This window comes from Phoca vitulina, unplaced genomic scaffold (genome assembly GCF_004348235.1).
Source record: "Phoca vitulina isolate PV1807 unplaced genomic scaffold, GSC_HSeal_1.0 scaffold100, whole genome shotgun sequence".
NCBI lineage: Eukaryota > Metazoa > Chordata > Mammalia > Carnivora > Phocidae > Phoca > Phoca vitulina.
This window is the reverse complement of record NW_022589803.1, coordinates 142,996-160,653: the sequence shown is the minus strand read 5'-3', so window position 1 is coordinate 160,653 and position 17,658 is coordinate 142,996. Positions and strand designations below refer to the sequence as shown.

Here is a 17,658-nt window from a genome sequence, read left to right as displayed (position 1 = left end):
TGTCACCCCCAAGGGGAGTTCCTGAGGACAGGGCTTTGCTCTGCTTGCTGCTTGAGAGTAGGGCTTCAAAACAGGGGGAGCTTTGGTCCCCTGGGAGACAGGCAGCACTGTCTGGAGACATTTCTCATTGTTCCAACTTGAGGGAGAAGGGCGCTCCTGGCCTCAAGGGGGGGAAGCCCTCGAGGGGCCAACACATGGGACAGCTGCCACCACAAAGAATCATCCAGCCCCACGGCCAGTCATGCTCTTGCCTCAGCGTCCAGACCAGGACCCGCCAAGGTGCTCAGTCAGCCCCGGCCGTGGGAATGAACGAATGCACGGAATCCCTGCAGGCGGGGTCCAAGACTCTGCATCTTTGATCAAGTTCCCAAAGGGAGCTTGTGGGGAGTCCATCACGTTCCTTTTCACAGCTTCATACAGTGCCAGGATTAGAAGTGACTTACAGTGTCCTCTCCCCTGAGGGTGGCTCTGCACGGGTATCTCCCTGGCAGCTCGCCCGCTCCCATGGCTTAGCCCATCTTTGGCAGCTCTGGCTCCTGCATGGAGTCAAAATGAGTGTCCCTGGGTCCTGCTGCTCCCCATTTTGGGGCCTGGGGAACATGTCTGGTTTCTTCTTCATGTGATACCTTAGGGCCAGGCTCCATCACCCCCTGGCTCCGCTGTGGTTTGGCCTTCAGTGGTCCCAGCTGTGCTCCCAGGTTGTCCCAGCATGGGGGTGAGACCCAAACCTTACACCAGCACTCCCTTGCACCCTGGTACCCCCTGGCCAGGCCCGAACCACCAGGGGGTCCCAACACAAGTCCTTCTGGTGTGCCCTGGGGTGGTCCTAGGCCCTGCCCCCGTCCTCTTTGCCAAGCGAAGCCACACAGCTGTCCCCTCTCTGGCCCAGCATCCCTCTGGAGGGCAAGAACCAGGTGTGGCAGCATGACGTCATCCCCATCCTGGTGCACCTGCTCAAGGACAAGGTGGAGGAGGTGCAGGCCAACGCCGCCGGGGCCCTCATGTATGCTGCGGTCACCACCCAAGGTGAGGCAGCCTGCTGGCCACCTGCATCCCCTGCGCAGGTGGTAGTTTACTGGGCAGTGTGGGGGGGTCACTGCAGCCTCCGGCATGCTGTTTTCCAGAACTTTCATTCTGTGCTCAGCATCCCAGCACTGCCCCCTCCCTGTCCTACCAAAATACTTTCCCTGGCCTGTTGTTGGAGTCCTTTCAAGTTTGGGCCAAGGCTCCACCCTCCCTCCTCTTCCTGGCCACAGTGGGTCACCTACCTGTGGCCCTCCCTGGTCACTCCCATTAGGACCTCTGTCCCTTCCTGCCAGGCTATTCCCTGGGCCTGGAGTTCCTGTCTCCAACCGAGGCCCCTTGTAAGCCTCGATTCTGGGATGAATTATGTAGTTTGCCATCCTTGATTTGGTTATCCTAACGCCTAAACAAACACTGGAGCCCTTGCTTCCATGTTGTTTTTTGATCGAAATTACTTTTTTTTTCAGGGGGTGGGTATGGGGAGCAAATAAGAGCATGAGATTACCTCTCCTACCTGGGGACCCCCCTAGCCAGTCGGGCTTCCAGCTTAGTCATCCAGTCCGGGCCATAGGAGCGACGGGTTGGTTTCCCCACCTGGAGGCCGGGGTTGGCCATCCCACACGACCTCTGAAAGCTCTCTGTCTTTGCACATGCCCACAATTGCCTGCACCAGCCCCGTGCCCTGTGCTTTCTTGATGTTCCACGGAGGACTGACTGGGTCTCTGATTCTCAGAGTTTGGCGGGAGTGGCAGAGGGTTGATGACCTAGAGGAGAAGCATGTCATGCAGTGGGCAGAGGGCAGGGGCCAAGCCTCCTCTGGGAGGGGCGTAGGTATTGACCCAAGGGACAATGGGAGTCAGCAGGGCCGAGGGTAACTGCACAGCTTCCAGCACACAGAGAAGAGTTCATTGAGCATGGCAGGAAGCTGGGGGGCAGGGGACAACCACCTGGCCTTTCAGCAGGCCAGGACAGCAGGAAGGTGCTGAAGGTTAAGGAGGGGCGTCTCCTTTACAGATTAATGTCTGTGTCCCCCACTAGACTATAAGTACTGGGAGGGAAAGAGCTCTGTGAGTTTTTGTGCCTGGCACAGAGTAGGTGCTCAAGAAATACTTGCCACATAAATGAACAATTAGATTTTAATTTTTGTTGCCTTGAGAGAACTGGATTGCAGGACAGGCGTCAGGGTGGGTGGGGAGAAGCCAGCTGAGGGGCTGGAGGGGCAGGAATGAGGAGGCCAAGGCTGGAGGCAGAGGAAGGTGCCAGGGCCTGCACGGGAGAGAGGGGAGGCACCTCCCCTGAGGCTGCACAGGCCGGAGGCCAGGGTTGGGCTGGGGTGAGAGAAGGTGGAACAGGATGGCCCCCTGAGGAACACCTGGTGTTGGTGACCCACAGGGAAGTATGCTGCCCTGGACATAGAAGCCATCCACCCCCTCCTGAACCTGCTGTGCTCATCCTTGACCAAGGCACGCTTGAATGCCACCAAGGCCCTCACCATGCTGGCTGAGGCCCCTGAGGGCCGCAAGTTTCTGCAGTCTCAGGTGCCCATCTTCCGCACCCTCGAGGAAGACCCCAGTGAGGCAGTGCGGCGGGCAGCCCAGATCGCCATCAAAGTCATTGAATGGAAACCCTGAGCTGCTTGTTGGCCCAGAACTGATAAAATGCTTGCCTAAATAAATGGGCTGAATCTCTTTATCTTGGGTCTGAATGGCACTTTATGCTCCTAGAGTGTGGTCACATCTCCCCTCTCTCCTACAAAGGGGAAACACCTGGCCCTGAAGGACTGGGTCAAGGTGGCCAGGCAAGGAAGCATGGGCTAAGTCCAAGGCCCAGGGAGGGAAGGGTGGCATCCCAGCTCTCTGTTGGGGCCAAGAGTCCCCTCAGAAGGTGGAGAGCAGGGCTGGGCCTTCCAGGTACAAGGAGGGGCCAGGAGTTATATTGGGAGAAGGAACACAACTGGATCCAGCACCACCCAAGCTTTAGACACTTGAGTGACCTGGCCCTTGGGTGTGGCTGGGCACTGTTCTTAGCCAGTTCTGCCCCCCCTCTCACAGGAGGGAAGGTCAAAATGCCAGCCCATGTGGGCTCTTTCAGGAGGAGTATGAGTTGTATGAGGCCCCTAGGGATGCGTGCCCAGGACAGGGATCTTCCCGCCAGAACCAAGAAGTCATAAGAGTAAGCTCCCAGCTGGCCTGAGGCCAACCACACCCCAGCCCCAGGGCAGCCCTCTGGCCAGCCTTCCACCTGGGCTTCCACCTGCTTCTCTCGTCCCCCAAATGAAACTAGCAAAGGAGGATGGAGAGCTTGAAGGCATTGGAGGAGAAGCCAGGCTGCGGAGGGTAGGAGGCTTGGGACCCTTTAACCACCCCAGCCTTCCCTGCCTGGTCTGGCAGGATGATGGTTCTTAAACCAGTTCTGACTTCTGTTGGAGAAGCTGCAGGAGAGGAGCTCAGCTTCAAGGGAGCTTTTTGAGGCTCCCTGCCTAAAACAAGGTTTTTCTCATTATAGCACCAACCAGCAGCCATATTTCCTATGGGACAGAACCTCCCAGGCTTATGGGATGCCCAGTCCTTCCAGAATAAACATCAGCAGAACCAGAATCCTCAAGTGAGCACCTTCTTATAGTTCTTTCATTGACTGGGGCCTTCACTTTTCTAGAAGAATCAGAGAAGTTTGTGTCCCTGGAATTAGAGGATTAGCCCAAGGGGACTGGCTGTTGAGTCCAGCTGGAATTTTGGGTAAATCTCATTCTCAAAACAGGCCCCCAAAGCGGAAACCTTTTCTCCTTCAGTAAAACAGGTGCTTGAAGACCTCTACTTCCTCATGTCCCCATCTCACCTCAACCCACAGCATGCTGGTTCCACCTCTAATGCCTCACCAAAGGGCTCTGGCCAAGGTCACTGGCCAAGGTTACTGACCATCTTGCTGCCAAGACCCTGTGCTCTTTGTGCTTGACCCATGCTATGGCCCAGGTATGGATGTTCCCTTCCTGTAGCAGCTGTCTTGGGCCTCCTTCCAAGGTTCTGGCTGTGCTCTCTTTGGTCTCCTTTGTAAAACCCTCTTTCTCTACATGACCAGTAGTGTTCGTGTTTCTCACAGCTCTGTCTAGGCCCTCTCTCCTCCTGTTTTCCCACACAATCTCACCTGCCTGGCTATGGGTCCCCCTCTACCAGGTTCCTTTATTAGCTAGGCCTGCCCACTGCTTTGTCTCCCCCAAATCTGGGTCTGTAGCCCCAGCCTCTCTCCTGAGTTCTGGACCCTCCTATCCAATTTAACATCTACCCTTAAATGTCTCCATGCAATAATTAATACCAATCCTTCACAAACTCTTCTGAAAAATAGAAGGGGTCGGGACACTTCCCAACTCATTCTGAGGCTAATTTTACCTCAAATTAGCTGATACCCAAGCCAGAAAAAGACATCATAAGAAAACTATAGACCAATATCCTTTATGAATAGAGACATAAAATTTCAACCAAATATCATCAAACCAAATCTAGCCACATAAAAAAAAAACATTATACACCATGACCAACTGGAATTTATCCCAGGAATGCAAGGTTAGTCTAACATTTGAAAATGAATCAATGTAACATATATATACAATAAAGGACAGAAATCACATGATCATCTTAATAGATGCAGAAAAAGCATTTGATGAAATCCAATATCCATTTCTTTAAAAAAAAAAAAATCCAAAAAATCCAAACTAGGAATAGAGGGGAACATCTGCAAAAAGTCATAGCTAACATCATTCTCAATGGTGAGAGACTGGATGTGTTCCCCTGAAGATCAGGAACGAGACAAGAATGTCTGCTCTCACTACTTCTATTCAACATTGTCCTGAAGGTTCTAGCCAAAGCAATTAGGCAAGAAAATGAACTAAAAGGCACCCAGATTGGAAAGAAAAAAGTAAGCTATCTCTTTTTGCAGACGATGTGATCTTATATATGGAAAATCCCAAGGTATACACTTAAAAACTATTAGAACAAGTCAACAAGTTTAGCAAAGTTGACAAAGAAAACAACTCCATTTACAATAGCATTGAAAAGAATAAAATACCTAGGAATAAATTTAACAAAAGAAGTACAAAATTTGAGCACTGAAAACAAAACATTGTTGAAAGAAAGAAGATCTAAATAAATGGAAAGGCATACCATATTCATGGATCAGAAGATGTACAATTGTCAAGATGGCAGTAAGTATCTTCATGCAATTGAAACTCAACATGTCCCAAGTGGTGCTCAACTTTCCTCCCACATCTGTTCCTTTTCCAGGGTGGCCTGTCTTTAGAACTGGTGCACACTTTGCCCACATGCTTAACCCAGGGAGTCACTCTGGCCTCTCCTTCCACAAGTCTAATCAGTCAAATTCTATTACTTCTAATCACTGGTTTCTCTTGATGCCATTCCCTTCTCTTTTCCTCTCTGCCACTAACTTGCCTGGATCGCTCTTGGTGGGTGTTCCTGCTTCCCTTTCATTGTTCCAGCAGCAGCCAGCAAATCTGATCCTGTCACTTCCCCACTGAAGCTCCCAGGGACTTAGGATCCCAAAGTATATAAGGCAATTCAGCCTCCTGCCCACCTTGCCCTCCCCATCTCCCACTGTTCTCCTATGCATAAGCCATGTCTTGGCATCCTCAAACATGCTTTGCACTCTTGCTTCATGTCTTTCTGCATGTTGTCCCTTCTGTTGTCCAGCTAATTGTCCTCCTTCCTTGGTCATAGGAGGCCTTCCCTGACTCAGACTAGGTGGGCCCCCCTGCTGTATACACACCACGTGGTGGGCCAGTGTGTGGCCTTGGTGTAAGGCAGGGCTGTTCCAGGCCCTATGCCCATTCCTAGTGTACTCAATTTCCTTGCTAAGTCTGTCTCCTTCCCTGTGAAATGTGATTAACTCTAGTACTTCCACAAAGGGTGGTTCTGTGGCTTGAATGTGATAATGCACTTACCCCAGGCAGCAAAACAGCAGGCTGCACTAAATGCTGGCCATCACAGCTAGTGTTTCACTGTCTGCTGCCTATGCTCTGTTAGCAGCTATTTCCTTGCTGTGGCTGACACATAGTGGGCACTCAAAAATGTCAGCTGAAAGGATAAACTAGGGAGGAGAGCCTGCATGTGAGTGTGCCTTCAGAGTGTGATTTTTGTGATGCTGGATGGGCCTCTGCCAAATCACTTCAAGGCACCTGGAACTTTTTCTAATGACACAATTTATTTTTGAGAAGAAGGAAGAGGAAGGAGCAGCTTAGGGAGTCCTTGCAGAAATACAGCCCGGGAGTGGCCTATACCTGACAGCTAAGGGAGTCTAGCTCCTGGGCCCAATGCCCAATAACACGCCAATTGCAGGTAGACTGGGAGGCACTGGGAAGAGCTCAGGAAGGAGGAAGGTTTCCTCTCCACCTGCCCTTCAAGGGTACAGTGTGACTGTAGCTGGGCAGTGCTGAATTGTTGGGAGGCCTGTTCCACTGAGCAGAGACTGCCTCAGCTCCACCACTGGTCCAGGCAGGAGCTGAAGTCCCACCCATGGGCAGCCTTGGCTCCAGCTGGCCTGTGAGGTCATCAGCAGTGGGCACAGCACCTGTGGGTGGGAACCCCATGTGGGGGTGGGGCTTACATTACATGGCATCTTCACCAGCAGGGCATACCTTTAAAAAGGAGGAGAGAACAAAGCAAATGGAGGTAGGGTATAGGGAAGAAATGGTTACAGTGAAGTAAACACAAGCAAAAATCCCAAATATATCTAGAAATAAAAAGCCAAAATTAAATTTAAAGTGAAAGTCAGTGTTTATGCAGTAGAGCCATTTGGAGAAAATGACTCATTTCGTAAAGGAACAGATGTTCTCATTTGCATAGTCTCTGGAGTCGCAAATGGACTTCACCCTGTCCCCTCAGCACGCATGCCCTGCAGCTGGTGGCACTTGATTTGTGACATTGAGGGAGTGTTTACATTAGTGTAATCCTTGGTCCTATATCCATGGGTCTCCTGGTAGGAAAGACTTTCTCCACTGGATGATGAGGGAGTCTGGAGAGGCTATGGTTTGCCTGCTCTTCCCAGACGCCCCTGGGCCCCAGCTGCCTTAGTAGTAGTAGATGTGCAACAGGACTATGGTTAATATCAAGAGGAACGCGTTGGCATTGGCAATTTCTCTACCGAAGGTTATCTCTGACATGTCAGCATACGTTGTCCATTCCCAGGTGTCACTGCACTCTGTCCCTTTAGATGTGTCATGGCACTCTGTCTCTTCCAATGTGGCACTGTGCTCTGTCCCTTCAGACATGTCATGACACTTTGTCCCTTCCAACATGCACTCTATCCTTTCAGATATGGCAGCACGCCCCATACTCTCCTTGGCTACCCCTTCTGGGGCCAGTTTGGGGCCCGGCTGTGGCTCCAGTCCACAGAACACATCACAGGCCTTCCAGAGGCAGCCCTGGGCCTCCTTGAATACATCTGGAACAGAGGGAACAGGCAAACATCAGGAGGACACAAGAAGGAGGACCTTCTATGGTGTAGCATCTCAGCGGTCAGTCCCACAGAAAGACCAAAAGACTCTCCGAAATGAAGATCAGTCCTCAGTCCCTGCTATAGAATACCTACCACCATCCTCAGAGACATGGGAGAGTGGGATAAGGGGCTCAGGGAATGCAGTGGGGGCGGGGGTGGGAACTACCTGGGGTCATGCTTGCCTTCCACTGGCAGAGCCTTCAACCGGGTGCAGATCCTGGAGTGACCACCCTTCTCTTAGGCACATGGCCGAACACAGCTGGATATGTCTAGAGCGAGTGACTGCTCCTCTGAATCTGCCTCCCCAGTCACTACTCTCCAGAGGATGGAAGAAATCCCCTGATTTCTGGAATCAGACACTGCTGTCCTCGGCAAGTTCTCAGGGAATGTCTCCCTCAGGCAGGTATTAGTCTAGCAGCCTGGCCCAAAATAAGACACTCTGGGCACTTGAATGGGAAATCACTGATGTTTTCCAGGAGGCAAAGGAGGGAAGTCTGGGAATTATAGGAATGTTTCCATTCAAATTAGCGAAAACGCCTTCTGGGGCTTAAATGTTGCTCCGGGTCCGTCGGTACAGCTCCCGTGGGCCGCTCCTTGGGCCCGCTCAGGCGCAGGTCAGCACCACGGCCAGCTCCGGCACACCAAAGTAGGTCCCGCGCAGCCTGGGAACAGTTTCCTCCTTGATAAGATGAGCGAGTTTCGGTCCGAGAGCGGGCATCCCAGCAGTGCTTGCTGTGACCTGTTCTCTGTCTCATTCTGTTGGGCAGCCTCCATGCCAGCTGTGTCCCAAGGCTGAGGCGGCCCCAGCGATAACGGAACCCATCAGCCAGGGACAGAGAAGCCTCTGTTACATGGGGGGGGGGGGGGGGGATGGCTGCAGCCAGAGGACCCCAAAGCCAGGGACACAGATCTCTGTTGCCAGTGCTGAGAAGTCCTGCATGTCACACTCTGAACACCCATGTTATATCATCATGCAGCTGCCAAACCCAAAGAGGCTGCTGTATGTAAAAGGCAACTGATGATTTGACGACAGCCCACAGGCTGTATGATGGGGGGTGGGATGGCTGTTGGCCAAGAGCACACATTTTAGAGTTAAGACTTGCCTGTGTTCAAGTCCCAGCTCCACCACTACCTGGTTATCTGTGGAGCCTGGGGCAAGTTAGTTAACTGTTCAGTGCCTCAATTTTCCCATCTCTAAATGGGGATGTTAATTGTACCTGTCACGCAGGGGTATAATTTTGACACTGCCTGGCACATCCCAGGTGGGCAGTAAATATTAGCCACTGTCATTATCTTCGTCATCATCATCCCCCCACGACTGTGGAGGGAGAAGATGAACTGGGAGGTGCACCCAGAACAAGCCCCTGGCACACTGTGGGCCCCCCATGGGCTCGTTTCCCCCACTCAGAGAAGAGAAATTCCCAGGGAGCCCTGCACCTGCCAGGGGTGTGGGGCTGCCATGCTTGGGAGAGGCTACTCCCCTGCTCTGCACCTGCCCAAGGCCTCCTCTGCAGATGTCAGGAGGGAGCCCAGGGCCTCCTTGGGCTCTAAACTTCCCTAGCAGGGGTGGAGGGCGTCCCTGGATTGTTGCCTCCTCCCCTAAACTCACAGCCTCCCCAGGCACTCTCTGCCTGAGACTCAGGACTAATCTCATTAGGCCTTTATCCCTGTTTGCGTCAGGGTTGCAAGAAGCTCAGGTCACCCTCCCCCCACCCCCGTGGCCCCAACACTCCCTTTCTGACCCCATCTGCTGAAAACCTTCCTCTAGGCCTTCTGGAGCCCCTCCCAGGAACATTCTCCCTCTGCTTGTTGGGACTCAAATCTTACTGTCCTCAGACTTCTTTCCTCGGAGCCCTCTCTCCCTCTCCTCCCCCAGATTGCTCTTGTTGAGGTACAGCATCATCTCTGTGTGGCTAATCCAGTGGCCAGTCCTAAGGCCTCATCTTTCTTTGCCCATCAGTGTTTGTCTTCCCTCTGCTGGGTCCTCCTCATCTCCTGGAGTGCCTTTTACTTTGTGCCCGTTCCCAAGCCCCAAGCCAGACCCCTTGTCTCCTCCCTCTACCCTGCCCCTCTAAGGGTGTCTCACTGCATCTGCTGCTTCTCCCCAGCCCAGAAGGCTGCACACAGATATCCAGAGACCTCTCAACCTCACAGGCACCCCAGAGGGGGCCTCTGCCTGGAAGAGCATTTCTGGGAGGGGAGACTGTGGGGCAGGGGTGCCAGGGAGGCAGCACAGGCCACACACACCTAGAACACTCTAAACAGGATCCCCTGCAGGGTTTGGATCTTCCTTCTCACCTGGCTGTTCTTGGGTCGTGTGTTTCTTCACTTGTATTTCTTCATCCAGATCTACCCTTTCCTGTTGGCTGTCTCGTAAACTCCAACAGAGCCAGTGGAGCTGTGGCAAGAGCAGGGGCACATCACCACCCAGGGCCCTGTCGCACAGACTGGACCCAGCCACGGCCAGCAGCTGGGCACCAGGGTCTCCAAGGACGGAGACCAGTCCTGGTGGTTCAATTTCAACAAGAGCCAGAAGGAACGTGGGGTGGGGAAAAGCATGGCACTTGGGAACCCTGGATTTCAGTTCTGGCTCTGGTACCATGTGCTTGCGTGGCTTTGGCACAGGGTGATGCAACTTGCCTGGGCCTCAGTGTCCTTCAGCGTATAGTAAGGGGTGGGAGGCAATGTGCTCAGGGCGCCTTCCAGTCCTGAGTGTCCAGGAACCGTGCCCTTCAGGGTGGGAGCGGCTGCCCATCCCCCCTGGTCTGCTTCTTCTGGTGGAGGAGGAGGCCCTCTGACCAGAGGAGTGGACAGGGCAGACTGGGGAGCCGCTTTCCTTCCAGAATCCCCTCCTAGCTGTCAGAGTTGAGCACTAACCCAGGCCAGAAGAGGCTTTACCTGGTTTACCCGGCCCCCCCACTGAGCTGAGTTGCTCAAACTCAACAAGGCATTTGCAGATGCAGTAGGGAGCTCCCTTCCATTCTGCTCTGTAATTTTGTTCCCGTTCTGAAAACACATATGGAAACTTTGGGAAGTAACAAAATCCAGCCAATTGTTGTTGCTTGTTTCTTTTCTTTTTTTTTTTTTTAAAGATTTTATTTATTTATTTGAGAGAGAGAGAATGAGAGAGAGCACATGAGAGGGGGGAGGGTCAGAGGGAGAAGCAGACTCCCTGCCGAGCAGGGAGCCCGACGCGGGACTCAATCCAGGGACTCCAGGATCATGACCTGAGCCGAAGGCAGTCGCTTAACCAACTGAGCCACCCAGGCGCCCTGTTGTTGCTTGTTTTTTAAGGGTCAACAAGTGAACATTTCCACCAAACCTATCCTGGAATAGATTTTGATCCATTATACTAGCCTCATTATAGTTGAATCCGAGCACCCCCACCCCCAACATATGGCTGGGATGCGAATGGGCTGGGCTGGCCCCTCCCCAGCCAGCCCACTTCAAGACCTGCTGGAGCCCCACCTCTCAGACTAAAATGTCAGAACTAAAATTCTGTTGTGCTAATGACAGAGCCTTTAATTGCTTCCTGATGATGCCATATGTATGCATTTGCCTTCCCAACAACGCTATCGGTCCCTATGGAAGAGGTGCTGGGTGCACTGGAAGAGCCTGGCTTAGTGTGCTGTCCCTGCTGTTCTGCCTCCTCTGGTAGGTGGTGAGCAGAGGGCCTGGCCCGCCGACACCGATCCAGAAGCTCCAATTTCCCTGTTCATCTCTCCCTCTCCTACTGGCAGCTGCTTTGTGTTCTCCAGAGCGCCTGGCATACTGGGAGGCAGGTGGGAAACACTCAACAAGTACTTGGCTGCCTGAGAAGTGGGCACAACCAAAAAGTTGAGAGGAAGAGAACAGCAGAAAAAGAACGAAGACAAGCTAAACAATTAAGACCCCAAGCAACAGGAAATCAAGTTCACCACCCACTGCCAGTTTCTCAAGGTGCTGGGAGCAGGGAAGTCTCCCTGCTGTCACTGATGCAGTGGGCGTGCACATCCCAGACAATCCTGGCTGTCCTCCCCATGTGCTCCATCCCTTTTCCAACTGGGCTCTGTGCACAGGAGAGGAATGAATCAAACAGCAACTACGGAGCAGGAAGCGTCGCCAGAGGGAAAGCCCAAGGTTGTGGGGGGGGGGGGGGGATCTGGAGGCAGTCTTCCAAGTTTATGGCTTTTACCTAGACACCAGGAAAAGCTGCAAGATAGGCACGTAGGTCTCACAGACCCATCTCCCTTCTGAGCTTGCCCCTAAACTTCGGACGCTATGGGGCTTTCTGACTTGGCCAAGTCCCTGTAGTGCGAAGCCTGCTGGCCATGCTGATGGAGGTGATGTAGTGGAGCCAGGTTGGGGCCCAGGCCTGCCACTTGGTACCTTGGACAAGTGACTTAATTTCTCTGAGCCCAGACTTCCTGTATTCCAACTGGGGTGACTGATCCCTGCCTCCTGGGAGGGGGGAATGGCCGCGCCAGGAGAAGGCTGAGAGTCACCCAGCCCTGAGCCGGCCACAGCTGCCAATATTCCTGTCCCCTCCCCCTCCTGCTGGCTTAATTCCCTGAGGGTAGGTGGCAGCTGGGACTGCCCTGATTACATTAATTCATACTGAGGTTAGGGAACTTAACACTTCTAAGGAAAATTTGCATTTTAAAAGCCAAACTTCTCATTCTAAGTGAATACCCAAATGGTGGATTGTTGAAAAGCTTTTCAGTTTAGTTTTGTTTTTGAGGCAGGGCCCTTCCTCTGTTATTTGCCTATTTCTGACCCATCCCCCACTCCCAGCCCCAAGCCCTCCCACTTTCAAAAAGAATGCAGGAATTCAATCACTCTCTCTAAAACAAGCGGAGCCAAGTTACTGCTCCCCGGGATGCTAGGACTGAAGGTTGGTCCCAGAACACCCTCAGGGCAGCACTTACATGTTTATCCGGAATTGGGTCTGTGAATAGGGAGATCCCCAGGATGGTGAAAAGACTGATTATGAAGAGAATTACCCCAAAGTAGAGGTAGTGCACGCTGCAGATGATCAGGGGGCACTTGCTGTTTGCCTCACAGCTCCAGGGTCCATAGGCAAACTCAGACAACATTCAAGAGAAGCCAATCAGAAGTCCTCCAGTCAGCCCCCAGAAGGCACCCTGCCAAAGGAGGAGCCCCAAGAGAGTCACCTGGAGGGAGATGGGCGGTGAGACAAACCTTCAGCCTCACCTCCCCACTAGTTGAGTTCTGAAGTTAAACTCGTCACAACAAAGGCTTTAAATACCTTGTGGAAGGAAGCAGAATGTAAGCACCAGTGAGGAGGCCATACCTTCTTGTGCTGAACAAAGACCTGAGACACCTGCACTCTCTCTTAGGTCAATCAGAGAACTTAAGAAACATTAGAAACACTTTTATGTAAGATAATAAATAGGTATCTCAAATGTCATATGTCCAAAAGGACCCCAGTCTTCCCCATGGCTGTGGGTGACACCTCTATCTCCCTGATTGCTCAGGTTGAAACCCCAGGAGTCATCCCTCCCCTCCTTCCTTCCATCTTGCCCTTCCACCAACCCATCAGCAAATCCTGTTGGCTCTGCCTCCAATGTGTGTCAGCATCCCACTACCCTATGGCTACCACCTGAACCGCCATTTTCTCTCACATAGGTGGCCTTCCCACCTGGCCTCCTGCTTGCCCACTGTCTCCACAGAAGCCAGAGTGAGCTCTTCAAAGCATGCATTAGAGAATGCCATGCCTCTGCTTAAACTCTCCAATGGCTTCTCATGGCCCACCATCAGAGTCAAATCTCAATCCTGCCCCTCAGTTGACCTCATCTGGCTCTGCCACTCTCTCCTTGGTCATTCCACTTCAGCCTGTGTGCAACCTTCCTCCTGCATGTTGAATCTGCCCATTTTTCTCTTGGCTCAGGCCTTTGTGCTTGCCCTTCTCTCTGCTTGGGTCTCTGCCTAGATCTTGGTACTTCTGGATCATCCTGCAGAGTTCAGATTCAAGGTCATTTTCTTAGAAGTCTTCTACTACCTTGGCTAAGGTCCTTGTATATAACCTGCCCCCAGAGCCTGCCTTGACACCCTCCACAACCCTTTTTTACCTTTTAAACAACACTGCATCACTATCAGAAATCTTTATCTGCTTATTGGATATCATCTGTCTCCTCCAACCAGACTGTCCACTCTTAAAGAGTAAGAACTTCACCTTGGCTCTGGAGCTGTGTCTGGAGCCTGACTTAGATGTGGATGGATGTCAGAGGAGACAGAAGATATGGTATATGGGCAAGCATCTTGGAGAAAGACCTGAAACCAAAAGTCATGTGGATGATCCACAGGAACCATTTATTGAAGGAGATGTGCAGAACGGGAAGATTTAGAAACAGATGGGCAGCAGAAGCCAGATGAGCATGCAATCTGAAGCAGAGTGGGAGAGAGGGCCTAGAGAAACTCTCTAGGTCAAAGAGGGTACCTGCAATGTCCTTGTAACCTTGGACCAGGGGTAGCAGGGAATCACTGACCAGATCCCCAGGTCTCCTTGGCAGTAGGCTCCAATACCTTAATGTTGATATCATTGATGGGAAGCAGAGTCTCATGACAGCCTGCCTCTCTTGCCCCTGCCCTTCCCAGCAGAGCAGAGGGAAGCAGCTTTGGCATCTGCAGAGCCCAGCCACCCTCCTCCCACATTCTTGGTGCTAAATTGAGTCTTGGTGACCTGAGCAGAGCAGGCAGCACTAGCAGGTTGGTCTAGAGGACTGGATACCTGAGATGGGCCTATAGGAAGCACCAGCCAGGTGGAAGGGGAAAAAGATATTCTTGGCAAAGTGAACAGTCTATGCAAGTGAAGGGAGGCCAGAGAAGGCACAGGGCAGTAAGGCAATTAACACTGCAAATGGTTAGGAATGGCTGGGGCCCAGGGCCTGTGCATGGAGAGGGCAAGGGCCAAGAGTTAGGCAGGGGACAAATCACACAGCACCTCATACACTGTGCTCAGGAACTTGTACAAGGCCCAGTTACTCAGTGCTGTTTGGGGAAACAAGTTAAGATATGATTCAAATAACAAATGAAAATATTCTGGCAAATTATGCTTTCAAAGTCTTACAGAGAGGGGCACCTGGGTGGCTCAGTTGGTTAAGTGTCCAACTCTTGATTTCGGCTCAGGTCATGATCTTAGGATTGTGAGACTGAACCCCATGTAGGCCACTGCACTGAGTATGGAGCCTGATTAAGATTCTCTCTCTCCCTCTCTCTGTGCCCCCTCCCCATACACCTCCCTCTCTCTAAAAAAAAAAGTCTTATGGATAAAATGATTGAATCATTAATTGGGATCTTTAGTTTGTTTTTAAAAAATATTTATTTATTCATTCATTTATTTATTTGAGAGACATACAGAGCAGAAAGCACGAGTGGGGTGGGAGGGGCAGAGGGAGAGAGAGAATCTCAAGCAGATTCCCCACTGAGCAGGGAGCCCAACACGGGGCTCCATCCCAGGAAACCGAGATCATGACCCAAGCCAAAGGCAGACGCTTAACTGACTGAGCCACCCAGGTGCTCTGGGATCTTTAGTATTAAGTGTGGTTGGAGAGATGGTCTTCACTGCAGGAAAGGCAAAAGGAATTCATGACTGTACGTCTCCTTGTGAGTATGAAATCTCTGAGTATGACACATCCACGTACAGAGGCAACAGAATAATATTTTCTTACACCCAGATATGTGTGAGGGAAGAGCATGCACACTGCATCATCTATGGCATAGTTGAGTGGATTACATTTCAAAGGGAGGAAAACAAATCAGAGCTTGCCTTTTCCCCGCATGCATGAGGGAGCTCAGACCAAATCTGCCCAGGAGGGGCAGAAAGCAAATGATACAATGGTGTGAACTCTTGAAGCACAAGAGACCCTTCTAGGGCAGCTCTTGCAAAGACAACTATGATGTGAAGGCAAGCCCTCACACTGTGTCATGCAGTGGGCATGCCAACACCTACTTACCTGTTCAGTGACTCTCTTGCAAAATACGGCAAGCCCGAAGATGGCAGCAATGGGTGGGGTCAGGTAACTCATAACTGCATGTGTATATTCAAACAGTCGCTCACTGTATTCTGTTTGTATAAAAGGGACCCAGATGATGATGACAGCAAGTAATATTATAACAAAAAACCTGTAAATTAAACCAATAGTCAATAGAAATTTGATGAGCTCCCCCCCCCCCGCCAATAAAATATTACAAGCCATGCTATTAGCTCAATTATTCCTTAGGTTAAATTCAGATGCCCATTCATAAGTTGGACAGAGGAGACAGCCACATAGGGCTGCAGATAAAAATCCTTTAACTTCTGAATAAATAAAACCAAGTGTCCATTTGCATGTTACTGGATCATGGATAGATTTTCACATTTGGAGGGTGTGTTTGGGCAGTCATGCTTAAAATTACATGGAAAAATATTAATTTCTTGAGGGTAACACATTTTAAGAACTTTTAGACCGATTAGTACAGCACATGATTTTGAAGATTTCAACAAGTTCAGAAACTTATTTAAATTTTGCTGAAAATTTTACAAAACTGAGTAGAGGCTCCAAATGTTCATTGCTTTTTCTCAGTAAAAGATTTAAAAATATGTGTTCATATATAAAATTACACTGGATCAAATGTCATCCCAAAGATGAATAAATCTTAGTTCTGTGTCAACAGGGCTTAAAAATTATTATGTAGAGTGAATGACTCTAAGCTATAAACTATTCCTTGATGGTCAAAGAAAACATAGGATGTGAATTCCCACCTTAGTAATGATGGGATATTTTGCCAGGGACTAACCCTCCTACAGATAACAATGATAAATTGAGGGCCAAATATAAAGCAACAACACTGAAGGGAGCCAAAAGCAGGCAGAAATAGGAGAGGTTTTAATCCTTGAAAAGAATAAAATCATACTGGGTGCTATCTACATTACCCGGCTTTTCTTCTGAGGGCCCTCCCTCGTCTGCATGATGTGGGTGACTAGAAGTTAGGCAGAGAGCCTCACTCTTACTAGGCTGAGGTGTCAGAAGATGGAGGTTGAGTATTCAGAGTGGTTGAAAATGTTGGGGGAAAAATTCTAGAAAGGAGGGAGCCACAGAGCAAGGAGATCCAATCTGTACATGAACTTCCCTTATGCCCTTGGCTGATCCCTGAACTATGCATGTGTGGGAAAATCTCCAAATAATCTACCAACAAGCAACTGTTGGAAGGTAGAAAAAGTTGAGCAAAGACTTCAGTGGCTGCCTACAGTGGGAGAGACAGAAATTGGGAGTTTGAATCTCACTGAGTTAAAAAAAAAAAAAAGAAATAAGAGGACAGAAGAGAGAATGAAAGAGCATCTTTAACATGGTAGGAAAAAATACTGTCAACCCAGAATTCTATACCCAGCAAAAATATCCTTCAAAAAAATAAAGGCAAAATAAAAACATTTTCCAATAACCAAAAACGGAGAGAATCTGTCACCAGCAGACCTGCATTATAAGACATGCTGAAGAAAATTCTTCAGAGTGAGGGGAAATGACACATATTGGAAACTCGAACCTAAAAGTTGGAATGATGAGCACCAAAAAATAAAATATATGGGTAAATATAAAATGCTACATATATATATAAATTTATTTTAAGGGCAATTGACTTCTGGGGCGCCTGGGTGGCTTGGTCTTTAAGCATCTGCCTTTAGCTCAGGTCATGATCCCAGGGTCCTGGGATCGAGCCCCACATCAGGCTCCCTGCTCTGCGGGAAGCCTGCTTCTCCCTCTCCCACTCCCCCTGCTTGTGTTCCCTCTCTCGCTGTGTCTCTCCCTGTCAAATAAATAAAATCTTAAAAAAAAAAAATAAAATAAAGGCAATTGACTTCTTACAGCAAAAATTATATTGCTATCACTGTATTATGGGGTTTATTCGCACATAGGTATAAAGTAGATGACAGCCATAACACAAAAGATGGAAGGGGAAAATAATACTGTTCTAAGGTATTTATGTTTTACATAAAATGATACAGTATTAACTCTAAGTAGACAAAGATAGGTTAATCATGCCTATTATAATGCCTAGAGCAACCAAAAGAAATTAAAATGGAATATTAAAAACTATTTCCAATCATATTGATGATTTGTCTATAAAGTCTTTTATGATAATTTTATTTCTATCCTC

The 17,658-nt window shown here is 50.1% G+C and overlaps 2 protein-coding genes across 2 annotated transcripts in view; one reads left to right on the top strand and one right to left on the bottom strand.

Annotated features, from left to right (window-relative positions):
• The window catches only part of RSPH14 (radial spoke head 14 homolog), a 76,903-nt gene extending 74,249 nt beyond the window's left edge, over window positions 1-2,654 (top strand). Inside the window, exons 6-7 of the mRNA XM_032397576.1 lie at window positions 890-1,026; window positions 2,416-2,654. Of these exons, the coding sequence (XP_032253467.1) occupies window positions 890-1,026; window positions 2,416-2,654 (376 nt within the window). The remainder of the gene's footprint in view (window positions 1-889; window positions 1,027-2,415) is intronic.
• A 4,442-nt stretch (window positions 2,655-7,096) lies between these two features.
• Window positions 7,097-17,658, bottom strand: part of LOC116627718 (sodium/glucose cotransporter 1-like) — a 60,181-nt gene continuing 49,619 nt past the window's right edge. The window contains 4 exon segments of the mRNA XM_032397602.1: window positions 7,097-7,470; window positions 9,823-9,922; window positions 12,432-12,647; window positions 15,480-15,648. Coding sequence (XP_032253493.1) covers window positions 7,097-7,470; window positions 9,823-9,922; window positions 12,432-12,647; window positions 15,480-15,648 — 859 coding nt within the window.